The 14,326-nt window shown below is 39.9% G+C and overlaps 1 protein-coding gene across 1 annotated transcript; it reads left to right on the top strand.

The window, feature by feature from the left end:
- Positions 1 to 356: 356 nt before the first annotated feature.
- On the top strand, positions 357 to 2,034 carry LOC148026421 (uncharacterized). Its single transcript, XM_087690304.1, has one exon. The coding sequence runs from the start codon at positions 358 to 360 to the stop codon at positions 2,032 to 2,034; it is 1,677 nt and encodes a 558-aa protein (XP_087546430.1). The 5' UTR covers position 357.
- The last annotated feature ends 12,292 nt before the right edge of the window (positions 2,035 to 14,326 follow it).

The following is a 14,326-nucleotide window of genomic DNA, read 5'->3' as shown; positions in this document are numbered from 1 at the left end:
CGGTCAGGACTCAGCAGTCAGCAGGCCGGCCGGGCTTGCTAGTGCTCGCCAAGGCGAACTTGAGAAGGTTCGGTCTGGAGATGCCACTGATCGTGGGCTGACTGGGCCGTGGCAAAGTCGACTCGCAGGCTTTTCTTCTGTAGTTTGACAAATTGCAATCAAAGACTTTACGTGGTGTGAGAATCGAAGGTCTTTCCTGATCAGACCTCGTCAGACACGGAAATGCCGTCCCAACACTCGATATGATAAATGGCGGGGCGTATTCTTCTTGCATAAACATTACCAACCCGCCTGTCGTCTTACTATTAGCTTCTTTGCCTCCTCCTCCTCCTGCTGCTGCATAGGATACCATTGATGATGGCTTCCCACGTTCACCGCGTTATAATTACCTGTAGCCCTCGCAACTCTACTCCTGTCGCTTCCTTGATATTCTCGATCGCCCTCAGCATGCTCATCATACAGCACTGCGTAACCGGCACCTCGGTGGCCGCAGCTGCCTGCGTGGCGCAGGACCGGGCGGCTCTTCTGGCCGTCAAGGGGGCCGTGGCCAAGGACCCGTCTCAGAAGCTGGCGGCGTGGACGGCGTCCATGTCCGACTGCTGCTCCTGGGAGGGCGTCACCTGCGAGGCCAGCAGCGGCCGCGTGGTGCAGCTGGACCTCTCGGGGGGCAGGCTGCAGGGGGTGCTGTCGCCCCTGCTGGGCTCCCTGTCGGAGCTGCAGCTGCTCAAGCTGCAGGAGAACAGCTTCCAGGGTAGCATCCCTCCGTCTCTGGGCAAGCTCACCAAGCTCCAGCAGCTGTCGCTAGCCAACATGATGACCGACAGCGGCAGCGGGGGGGGCCTCACGGGAGCCATCCCGGAGTCCTTGGGGCAGCTCAGCGGCCTCCGGGAGCTCGACCTGTCCTACAACGCGCTCTCGGGTGGCATCCCGGAGTCCTTCGACCAGTTGACCAGCCTCCGGGTGCTCGACCTGTCCCACAACATGCTCAGCGGCCCGCTGCCCAGCGCCATCGGGGGCATGGCCAGCCTGCAGCACATCCGCATCGCCAACAACCTCATCAGCGGGTCCATCCCGCCCTCCTTCGGCCTCCTCTCCAACCTCTTCACCGCCGACCTGGCCCTCAACAACCTCTCGGGCGTGGTCCCGGCCGCCTTCACCACCAACCTCACCAACCTCTTCGTCCTGTACCTGGACCACAACGCAATCGGGGGCCTGCCCGAGGACATGAGCAACCTCCACAGCCTGCAGGTCGTGCGCCTGGACGGCAACCCGCTGGGCGACATCAGCAGCGCCTCGTCGGCGGCCATATCGGGCCTCTCCACCCTGCCCAAGCTCCGGGAGCTCCACCTCAGCTCCTGCGGCCTGTCGGGTCCCTTCCCGCAGTGGGTGGCCAACCTCAAGAAGCTTCAGGGAGCCGACGACAACTCCAACGAGGTCACTCCTCTCATCGACCTCTCACACAACGCCCTCACAGGCACCATCCCGCCCGAGCTCGGCTCCATCGCCAACCTGCAGAGCCTGAATCTCTCATACAACGCCCTAACGGGGGTCATCCCATCCGAGCTCGGCTCCCTCGCCAACCTGCAGAGCCTGGACCTCTCGTACAACAACCTCTTCGGGGCCATCCCAGCCGAGCTCGGCTCCCACGCCAACCAGCTGCAGAGCCTGGATCTCTCATACAACGCCCTAACGGGGGTCATCCCAGCCGAGCTCGGCTCCCTCGCCAACCTGCAGAGCCTGGACCTCTCCTACAACAACCTCTCCGGGGCCATCCCGACAGATCTGGCCAATCTCAGTACCTCCCTCCGCTTCCTGTCGCTGCAGGACAACCAACTGTCCAGCAACATCCCTGTCGCCTTCGCGACGCACCTCCAAGGCCTGGCCTCCTTCAACGTCTCCGACAATCAGCTGGCCGGTCGCATCCCACCGCAGCAGCCCTTCACCACCTTCCCTGTGTCCTCCTACCGCCCTGGCAATCCTGCCCTCTGCGGAACCCCGCTCCCCGCATGTACCAGGCGGCGCCTAATGCGCTAGCAGTATACAGCATAGTGTTAAAAGTACATCCTCCTTCGAAGTAAATCCATTATCCATTCCGCATTAATCCAGTACTGCACAAGATCGTGAGATGAAAGCCCATTGCCAAAACAAAACCACATCGGGCAAGATTCCATTGTCAAGCCTCTCTCTCCTAAAGCCATCCTAAAAAACTATTCCTATCGGGCCTAAAATTTGAAGGTTGCAACACCCTTCAAAGGGGGTTTTGCCCTTCTAGAGAAGGGTGATACATATATTACCCTTCAAAAGAAAGGTAAGAATTTTAGAAAAATAATTATATGCCCTTCCAAACTCTTTAAAAAGAAAAGGAGAGGTCCTCTAAGACCTTCTATTTCAACTAGGCCATTAGCATTTAGTTTGTTAATGTGTCGAAAATGTCAAAATTTCACCTCTTTATTTATTTTTTGTAATGCATGGTCATATATTACCAAAAGAGTAAAAAGTGTTTACAACATGTAAAAATGCATCGAGGCCTCGTGCTTGAGAATATAACTTTTTCCCAAAATAGTCTATAGATCCAATGTTGGAACTTCAAAGGGTAAAGAACAGATAGTAGCTCTTGTTTAAGAAGCTGGGATAGACAAGCATCTAGTTTCCAATGTATTGGGTGTGGATTGCACATCATAAGATGTGGATAAAGAGGAAGCATGGGAATACATGTGGTCAAATGTGTTTTTGGATTAAAACATTGTTTGAAGAGACATGCATTCCTTCTTAACCAGAAAAATCTCAAGGTTACATCACAAATTAGACCGAGTGATCTCCATTTAGCTTCATCAAAATTAGCTTGATCACCAAAGAAGGTAACTGCTATCCCAAAGTTATCCTACTAGCTGGTAGCTCTCACCAACAACATATAAGAGATTTTGGGAATTTTCCAAGTCCCACTTTTAATGAATGTCTTACTTTTGTGAATGAAAGAGAGCACTATGTTTATGTTTATCTCTAAAGGACACTTTGTATGTTACAAATGTGAGATCACACATCTTGAGAGCTTAAATGATGAATGTCAACTACGTGGCTATTAGGAGATTTGGATTTCACCTCTATCTTTTCTAGCATACTAACAAAAGATGATGTTGTATGGTGGTGGAAACATCAAGGAGGCTTAACTAGTATATACCTAGGAAATTTCCAAGTTTAATGTAAGAGTACAAAGGTTTGAAGGAGTGTAGAGAGAATTTAGAATACAAGAGCCTTAAACATTATATGAAAATATGTTATCATGGCTAAAATTTATAATGTTATGGATTTAAAGATATTATAATATGAGTTTTTTCTTTTAGATATAGCATAATTTAAAGTGACATGTATAAGTTTCATAAACTATGACCTTAAAAGAGTCATCACTAACTAGGTGTGGTTTAATAACTTGATCTAATACCATATAGTAATAAGTTTGGATAACCTATGATGTGATAGTTCTTTTTTATTTGTAAACCAATAGACACAAGTATGTTAAATAATTGCTCATCCCATTTGTATTTTTTGTATGTATATACATGATATATAAATATCTTTTGTTCAAAATTTCTATCTGACCAATGGTTTCTGTTTCCAAAGAAATAGACATAAATTTTATTATTAATTAATACTTATTTGTTAGCTAAGACATAAAGTACAAAATTGGACTTAAACCACTTTATAAGAAATTTCAACACAATTAGCTAACGTTATTGAAAGACTAAAAAACATTAAGTAGATTCTCTCAAAATTGGACTTAAACCACTTTATAAGAAATTTCAACACAATTAGCTAACGTTATTGAAAGACTAAAAAACATTAAGTAGATTCTCTCATTGATAGTGGTGGCTTTTAAAAACATTAAGGTAACTACATAAAACACTTTAAATTTCTAACAAGCATATATTTTATAGCCATGCAAAAGCCCTTAATGTAAGGGATATATTTACTATGGAAGTCAAAATTAGTCCATGTAGAGTCACTGCCTTGTTGCATCATGTATATTGGAAAAATGTAACTTTTGTAGATAGCTGCACTACCATTTATAAAATGTTTGTGATATCCTAACTCATGAGCAAGTTGCATTGCTTCCATATCTTTCAAAGTAGAGATTAAAGGAGTCTGTTTCAAACTTGTATAATTGTGAGTTGTTCAATGTAAGTGACAGACGACTTGAGGCATTTGTTGAGTATGTTCGTATAATAGACGGTCATAAAGTACAAAATAGGATTTAAACCACTTTATAAGAAATTTCAACACAATTAACTAATGTTATTGAAAGAATAAAAAACATTGAGTAGATTCTCTCATTAATATTGGTGGTGTTTAGAAACACTAAGGTAACTACATAAAACACTTTAAATTTCTAACAAGCATATATTTCTTAGCCATGCAAAAGCCTTTAATGTAAGTGATATATTTATCATGAAAGTCAAAATTATTCCATATAGAGTCACCACCTTGTTACATCATGTATATTGGAAAAATACAACTTTTGTGGATTTTGTATAAAACGTTTAGTTGGACTACCATTTATGAAATGCTTGTGATATCCTAACTCATGAGCAAGTTGTATTGCTTCCATATCTTTCAATGTAGAGACTAAAGGAGTATGCTTCAACATGGATAATTGTGAGTTGTTCAATGTAAGAGACGGATGACATGAGGCATTCTCAACAGGATTTAGATATCCTTTGTAAGGACTATCATCTATGAGAATAGTCTTGGTATGCTGACAAACATCTCCATATTGATCCCATACATACTTCAGAGGCTTGAACATTGCTTCTACTCCTATATTATCTAGCCTATATATGATTTTGAGTCGATGTCTATGATATTGTTATTGGCCCCAAATCATGAAGAAAGGATACTTCCTTTTTGCATGGATCTCCAAGCACTTAATAATTACCGTGAAATTCTTATGTAAAGCTGTTAACCAAACTCCCACTTGGAATCGTGCAAATAAGGCTTCAAGAAACTCCATACATCATGGTCGAAGAACAAGCCATTGCTTTCCCATTTGAAAGCTTTGAAACCTTTTAGACTTAGCAAAGCATTGTTGTAAAAGAAGACCATTGAGATCAAGTATTACACATAATTGTGTTGCATTTCTTATCAAGGACACATCAATCACATCATCGTGCTCTATTGTTGTTGAATCACTTAGATATCCAACCATAGATATCTTAGTTGAAGTTACAAAGAAGAAAAAGATGCACATTAGATTCATTTACTTCCTCATCATTCTACTTAATAGTTGAGCTATAAACTGGCATAGAACACTAAAGCAATTTAACTTCACATTGACAAATACATACATAGGTACTACTTAATAAATGATGTCTTAAGAAAAGAGACATTTGACCATGTGGACAAATCTAACCAAATGTAATATCATAAGGTGGAAAAAATATATATGATGATTTCTTTGAAGTAAAATCTATTCTAATAAAGTTATTTTTTCATACCCACTTTTTATCGCTAATTATAAGTATACTTGAGATACTAACAATAGATTCTTGTAATTAGTTGCAAAAATTATCTTATCATTATAATATTAAGCATACTCAGTTTCTAAAAAGGCCTTCAAAATGGCATGTACAAAGAAGGTGTTTATTAGTCATAATTATTAAAAGAAAATTTAAACACGATACTTTTGACCATGTGACCAAAACTATGTCGCATATAAGTGACACATGATAATTTAATTGAGATAAGTTATACTCTACTTGGATAAGTTTTTATGGTTTCTTCTTAAGGACTAACCATTTTATTTTTGAACTAGTTATATTCCATAGATATTTAAACTCATGAATTGTAACAAGAATTTTACCTTAATATTCCATATACACATCTCAAAAGATACATTGGAGTGAAATCTTTGTTGCAATATTTGATACTTAGGTAAAACTCCTTTGGGAGGTGCAATGAATCTTTTTTGGGGTGTGCAATATATTGTTGGCTCTCTTATCCTAAGGTACATGCATAAACATACACTAGTGATGTAGTAAAAGAGGCTATAAGAGATAAGAGATTCGACCATGTGGACAAATCTAACCAAAACTAACATGACAAGATCATTACACAACACATATAAGAGTTTAATTGAAGTAAGATCTAAAATAGACTTAAATAAATTTTTCATAGCTAGCTCAAACTTTTCATTATGATAAGTATTCTTACACACTAGATCATTACAATTAAACAGTTATCCTTACAAAGGATGATAAATTTTAATGAGCTCTTTAATACTATTTTAGCAAAATATTTACTTAAATAGATTTTGTAAACCAAACATGCTCGGTACCTTTTGTAAAAAATTTAAAAACTAAAGATATAGTTTCTTTAAGTAATATCACCAAAGAAAGAAAATCTTGCAAATGCTAATGGAAGTAAATTCTCAAGAAAAAAATCAAAATTACATCAATCTGTCTTCCTTGATGAAAGGAGAAGGAATGGAGTTTAAACACCTGAAGTAGCATTTAATTTCTCTTTCATAATTAGACTTGCTATATCTTGGCTTGATTCTTCTATGCCCTCGAGTGGTACTTCAAGAACTTGAACTTCAGTAGGAGGAACCTCTTAGGAGTTTGAATTTTATTTGGCACTCTCATGGACCCTCCACAATTGTGCTTCAACCTCTCTTTGCTCTTGAGTGTTGCAAACCACTGCAATAGTCTTTATATAATTTACCAATGCCACCATAGATACAAGTCCACTTGCGTATACATCAAATACAACAACCCCATGTGCTGCATCTAGAACAACAACCCCAATGGTAATTGGATCTCTGTAAACATTATGTATAAGATCAAAGGTTTCTAGATTGCATCCAACAACATATACATGCCAAGGGAAAGTAGTGGAGGATTGAAGAGGATTTTGCTTTTTTCCAATCACGAAGTTCACAATATATTCTGCTCCATTTGGTAGGGACCCTGCATCAACTCCACGTGTGAGCTTCTTTGATACCCAATCATTGCAAATACCTAAAATATTTGTGTAGACTTCATCATTGATATCATAATCATCAACAAGCTCTTCCCAAGTCTTCATCACAGCACTACTTTCTGGAACTGAAGCATTGAAAAGAGTGATAAATTCCTCCTTTAGGACCCTATCTTGCTTGATTTGCTTAGCCCTTGTTTCCATGTCAATCATATCTTCCTTATCCCATTTGTTTCTAAGAAAAATAATATGACCTTCATTAATCTTCTCTTTTAGTGTAAGGATGTCTCCATCCTTTAAACCCATAAGGCAACGAAATGCAGCAGGAGAAGGTTGCCTTCCCTTTTTTCTCGAACTCTCCTCTTGGGATATAAGCTCACCTCTAGAGTATCTCTTCATGATTTTGATCCAACTATCAAATATTTCTTGGGAGCTAACAATCATATGGCAATCTCTAGATGCACAATTTTCTCCAATGTATGCCACAAATCTCTACAAAAAAAAGATAAAAATAGTGAGCATAGAACAAAAGAAAGAGCATCACACTAATCTTCACAAAAAGAGAATGTAAGCTTATATGTGATTACTTGCCATGGTACTCTTTGAGAGCTTGTCTTAGAAAGCCCTTGTTGGGTTTTGGTGGAGAACCAAATGCTAGTCACTGATCTCTTAATTGTTGAAGTTGCTCAACATAAGGGGCATTTTTCATAACATTATGTGATTCCATATTTGTCATTCGTGAAATCTCAATGCACATTATTCTAGCATTTCTTGTGGTGTATAAATGCTTGGTTGCCAGACAACATGTAGTATTACTATGAATATATATCTTTGTTGCATGAATTGAGTGAAGCCTTGATATAATCCAATAACTATAAGTGTACAACTTATTAGCATCCACCTCATCACGATGCATGGGTCTCTTCTCATTGTTGTCTTGTACAAAAGACATAATATATGCTACTGTTGCTGGATTCATGAGATTCTTTATGAAAGACGTGGTTAGCTTCTCTACATAATCCCAACACTAATCCCAACACAGTGACCTATAAGTATACAAAGGAGGTGCATCATAATACCTATCAATGAGAATAGGAAATTGTGTTGTTGGACCAAATGGAAAGAATTTTTCAAACATGTAAAATCTTGATTCTTCATTCTTTCCCTTCTTCTTAACTATCTTAGGAAAATCAAATGTTCTTTCTACTCCCTTGACCTCAAGAGAAATTATTGGCTTTGCAGGTGTAACTTCTAGCATGGAAGGTAAAGTGGCATCATTCTCAGTAGTGTTAGCAGCCATAATAACAATAAGAGCTTGTGATAAGGAACTTTGTTGAGGTGATTTTGACTTTGAGCTTGTGGGATTCGGTGAATTATTTTCTTCTTGAGGAGAAGGTGAAGATCTCAAGTCTATTTGTTTATCTTGGAGCTTCATTCTTTTGTTGGGGCGATCACCTTTTCTTGAAAAGGAAAGTAGCTCACTATTTTGGACAGCTTAGAATGCTAATATAATGTCTTCTGTGTCCTTTACCTCCTCAAATAAGGTCTGTCCCATTGTTTTCAAAGATTATTCTTCGTCCTCTTTAATACGGGCAAAGTGAAATGACAAAGGTTCAACTTTTTATACTACATTTTTCCCCTTGATCTTGACAAGATTACATGGTATTCCCTCTTTCCCAGCACATCCATTTGTTATCTTCTCTATGACACAATCAGACATAATAACCTTCGGCCGAGCAAGTAGCCCAAGACGTCCATTAATTAGTGTGTCCCGGACAAGGGCAAGAAGTGCCAAGGTTCGAAGCTCAGGGGATACCCTCAGATTTCTTACTAAATTGGGCAGGACTTGTCTATTTGGGAACACCGATTGGGTGCACCATGAAAACAGGCCCTAGAGACCCAATTAGAAGGTGGAAAGAGGGTATATTTGGTTGGGAGGTAAGTAAGACACACAAGAAATCTTTTTCTCTCTCACATTTGGTATCAGAGCGTGTAGGTTTCCAAAAAAAAGATTTGGGTTTTTTTTTTACAACACACAGGTGAGATCGTGCGGTAGTCGCGAGAGCGCACATGAGTAGGCAACGGGAAGACAACACGCCACAGAAGACAACGCAACGTCTCTTTCTGGCGGCACCCACCACAAGGCCCAGTGGCAACCCAAAATCACACCAGTAGCACCACCAAGGCTAAGGCACACTTCATCACACAAGAGAGCTCTCTCTCTTTTACTTGAAAGAATGACTATTTCCCTTTCACCTTTTATCCTTAGTAAATTCCTTGTGGCACTCTGCATGTGGGATAGAATCCCATTTTTACCAAGCTTGTGAGCCCTCCATCCCCTTGTAACAAAAAAAAAGGGTGTTTCTCTCCTCTTTCTGAGCACATTTTCTGAGATCTATAACTTCTTGGTACGACATCCAAATTGCAAACCGATTTCATGAGCTTCGAGAATGATTTGAAGACAAGATTTTTAAGTATTTTCATTGCCAATTGAGCTTGGGAGCACTTCAGAAATTTCACACCAAAGTGACCTCTTGAGATGGGCAAAAATTGGGATTTTTGGGCTCCAACGGACACCGATTCAAGTGCTTGTCAGTTCTTGTGGTTTTCTTGCATCGAATTTCAGCATATTTGACTTCTGGTTTTGATTGGCGAGGACATTTCAAATTGCTTTTGTGGTGCCCAGATACACATTATCTCTACCTTTTGGAGCTTAAAATTCATTACTTTGAGTGCGCCTATGTATGCTTGAGAGTGTGGATTCTGTGCATTTGGATGTTTAAGCATGGTTTCAAAGAGGATTTTGTGACTTATTCAGCTTTGCACTTTTTTTCGAAATGTACAAAGAGGATTGCTTTTGACATGCATGCTTCTTGTGGATAGTACTTGTGCGGAAACATAACAGTTTTTTGAAAGTACATTGTATTTACGCTTGCCTTACTTTTGTTGGTTTGAATTATTAATTTTTTATTAAAAAAACATCAATTAATCAATCATGTCAGGCACTGAAGATATGCCTTTGAATGACATTGATGTAGAGGAAGAACCTCTTATGCATGATGACGAGTTGCCCTCTTCATCTAATGATGTGCGTAATCGTCTTTCTAGTTTGGAAGGCACTATGCAAGTTTTGCTTGAACAAATGAAAATTCTAACTCAAAATGCTTTGGATAAAGGCAAGAGAGCTTTAGATGAGAGTTTACCTGATGCATGTATGCCTAGCACACAAGTTGTACATGAATCCTCTGTAGTCGTTCCTCCTTTGCAAGAAGCTAAGTGGCAGCTCAAAGACCTTAAGCCGCCTAAGTTCAATGGCATGCCAGCACAAAGGACTGCATATGTGGTGGAACAATGGCTCTCTAAATGGGAGCAGTGTTTTAAGTTATGCCATATTCATGAGGATGCTTTAAAGATACAGCAAGCTACATATAATCTCATGGATGCCGCTCATCGTTGGTGGCAGAAAATTGAGCACGATCATGTAGAGCCGTCTACTTGGATTGCATTATTGTTTTATAATAATTTTGTCCCTTCTCCAGATGAGCGGACAAGGGCTCTAGATGCGCGGTTCTTCATAGCTCAGAAGAGCTACTCTGTCCAGGAATATGTAGACAAGTATAGAGAGATTCTGTTAAAGGTCCCTAAACATATTCGTGACTTTTTGCAAGTGCATAAATTTATCATGGGCCTTAAGGCCACTTGTCAGGAAGGAGAGATGTAAAACCTTAAATGAGGAAATGGAGCTTGCATTAGTCCTTGAAGATGGAAAGGCCCAGAGATTTCCTTGGACTAGAGGTGCACACCCTGTCTTTACTCTTGCAGTTGCACCTAGTGCTCCTCGTGTGAAGGACACTAGAGAAGTGCATATGATCAAGACAGTGACATGTATCAAGAGGAAGGTATCTACTATGGCTGAGAGAGCCTACAATAAATCTATGCTCACTCCATAGCAAAGGGAGAAAGTAATGAGAGAAGGAATCTATTAGAAATGCCTGGGGCAGCATAAATTTAAGGCTTGTCCCAAGGAGGCAAGAGTCAGTGCTCAAATGGTGCTTAATCCAATGCAAGATGTGGATAAGGCGAGAGATGACCTATATGAGTCACCTCCACATGACTCTGGTTATCATGAACGGATCCTAGCCGTCACAATAACAAAGAAAGTACCAACTATGCCAGATGCAGTGTTATCGCCTGAGGCACAAAAGGGGTACCAATTTGCTAACACTGAGCTCATTGTAATGAAAGGCATAGTGGCAGGATGCCCTAGGCGTATTTTATTTGATACGGACTCTTCACATAATGTTATTAGCTCTAATCTCGTCAAGAAGCTGAAGCTCAAGACTACCCCTTCAGAATATATTTATTCGGTAGAGCTAGCTTATGGGATGGGTACAGAGACATGGGATTAGCGAGTTGTTGACCTCCCTGTATATATCCAGTACTATGAGGACATATTGGATTTTGAAATCACACGGCTTGCAAGATTTGACCTAATGTTGAGCAAGCATTGGCATGCAAAGAATAGACCTATCACTGACTTCTCTTCTCATATTTATCAATTTGAGCATGGGGGCCGACGATTATTGATTCGCGGAGACCTAGCTTTTCACCCTTTGCAGCTTCTATTTTACTTGTAAAAAAGAAAGATGGTTCTTTTCGAATGTGTGTAGACTACAAGGCTTTAAATAAAATAAATGTCAAGCATAGATATCCTATGCCTCGTATTGACGATCTCTTGGATGCTCTAGGTGGTGCTTCTATCTTTAGTAAGATTGATTTAAAAAGTGGTTATCACCATATTAGAGTAACAGATGAATATATTTCTAAAACTGCTTTTAGAACAAGATTTGGTCAATATGCGTATTTGATTATGCCTTTTGGTTTAACAAATGCTCCTACTACTTTTATGATGTTAATGAATGATTTACTAAGACCATACATGGGCAAGTTCATTGCAGATTTTATTGACGATGTGCTTGTGTATAGTAAGAGTATCCATGAACATGAGTCACATTTGGTGACAATTTTTGAAACTTTGCAGGAAGCAAAACTCTATGCTAACCCAGACAAGACGATACTATGTTTAGCAGAGATAGAGTATTTTAGGTCATATTGTATATGCCGATGGGATCAAGATGGACCTTAAGAAGGTTGTTGTGATACTTAGTTGGCCGACACCCCAAAATGAAACAGCTCTTCGTTCCTTTTTGGGATTGTCAGGATTCTGTAGGAGATTTATATACGCATACTCGCATATAGCTGCTCCTATGACAGATTTATTCCAAGATATGGTGCCCTATGTGGACATCAGTGCAACAAGAAAGTTTTGAGGCTATAAAACAAGCAGTTTCTACTGCCCCTGTTCTCAAGATAGTTGATCCTAAGAAACCATTTGTTTTAGAAACAGATGTAAGTAGCATCGCGATAGGTGCAGTCCTTAGCCAAGAAGGCAGGCCTATAGCTTTTGAAAGCAAGAAGCGGCAATAGAATTGGCCAATTCATGAACAAGACCTTTATGCTATTGTTCATTGCCTTAAAGTTTGGTGGCACTATTTATATGGTGTAGATTTTAAAGTTCAAGTATTTTTGTAGTCAACCAGATCTTCGAGGGCACCAAGCTCGATGGACTGAAATGATGCAAGAATTTCATATGGAAATTCTATACAAGAAGGGTAAGGATAATGTTGTTACTGATGCATTATCTCGTATAATGTATCAAATGAGCTTTACAATTTTAGAAAGCTCATTGCTTCAAGAAATAAAGGAAGCACAGTTAGAGGACTCTTATATGGCAAAAAGTTATTAGGCCATAGAACAAGACTCTTTGATTAGGGATGGACCAGATACTTCTGTTTCATTACCTACTATTATTTCTGATAAGGCAAGTTCATTTAAGAACTTTTCAATTGAGAATGGGTTTCTTAAACAAAAAGGCAAGATCTGTGTTCCTAGTGCACGAGAACTATGAAAGAAAGTTTTGTTTGATAACCATGATGTGCCTTGTGCAGGACATCTTGGTATTGATAAGACCATATAGCTTGTTAGAAGGACATTTTGGTGGCCAAAGTTGGCCAAGGATGTTTGCCAATATGTCCAACAATGCGTTCAATGTCAAGTTAATAAAGCAGAAAGGGTGAAGCCACCAAGTCTGCTAATGCCATTACAAATTCCAGAATCTGATTGGAAAAGTATTTCCATGGACTTCATTGTCGGCTTACCTAGAACCTAGAGACAAAAAGACACTATCCTAGTGATAGTGGACCTCTTTAGTAAAATGGCTCATTTTATAGCCACTCGCGAAAGTGTGGAAGCTCCACAAGTCGCAGATTTGTTTATTGATCATGTGTTTAGGTTGCATGGTCTACCTACGTTCATTGTGTCTGATAGGGATGTCAGGTTTACTGGTCATTTTGGGCATCGTGTCTTTGGTCGTTTAAAAGTGTCTTTAAACATGTCAAGTGGTGATCACCTAGAAACAGATGGTCAAATAGAAAGACTCAATCAGATACTAGAAGACATGCTGAGAGCATATGTATCTAATAAACAAACAGATTGGGATACACATTTGTCATTGTTAGAATTTGCGTATAACAAAAAACCTCATAAGGCGATAGGTCTGTCTCCTTTTGAAATAAATTATGGAATGAATCCAAGTTTTCCTAGTACATTAAGGTTAGATGAGAAATGCCTAGCTGTGGTAGAAATTCTTTATTGACATACAGGCTAATATTAAAATTGCTCAAGCCAAGCTACAGCAAGTTGCTGATAGGGCTAAGAATTTTGCAAATAAGAAAAGGGTCAAGTAGGCTCTTTGAATTAGGAGAAAAAAAATTTCTCCAAGTACCAGCCAAGTCGTCTAGTTTATCGACTAGCAAAATGTCCAAAGTTATCTTCAAGATATTGTGGACCGTGGAAAATTATTCAGAAGCTAAGTGATGTAGCTTACCGATTGGAACTTCCTCCTGGTTGCCGTGTTCATCCAGTGTTTCATGTTAGCAAATTAAGAAAGTATATCTCACGTGATGATAATCTAATTGATGGTACGGTACCTTTGCAGGAACAGGATTCAGTTGTTGACCATGGACCAGATAAGATACTAGATCGGAGAGAGAAATGGTTGTGTAATTGTACTCTCCATGAGTATCTAGTTGCCTAGAAGGGTCTACCAGTTACTGATGCTATATGGGAATCAGAAGCTTTGATTCGACGACACTTTCCATCACTAATCATTGAGGACAATGATTTTTGAAAGGGGGAGAGAACGTTAGACATAATAACCTTCAACCGGGCAAGTAGCCCAAGACAGCAATTAATTAGTGTGTCTCGGACAAGGGAAAGAAGTGCCAAGGTCCGAAGC

This window comes from Lygodium microphyllum, chromosome 13 (assembly GCF_053477565.2).
Source record: "Lygodium microphyllum isolate KBCC chromosome 13, Lygodium_microphyllum_v1.1.10, whole genome shotgun sequence".
Lineage (NCBI taxonomy): Eukaryota > Viridiplantae > Streptophyta > Polypodiopsida > Schizaeales > Lygodiaceae > Lygodium > Lygodium microphyllum.
This window is presented reverse-complemented; position numbering and strand designations above follow the sequence as displayed.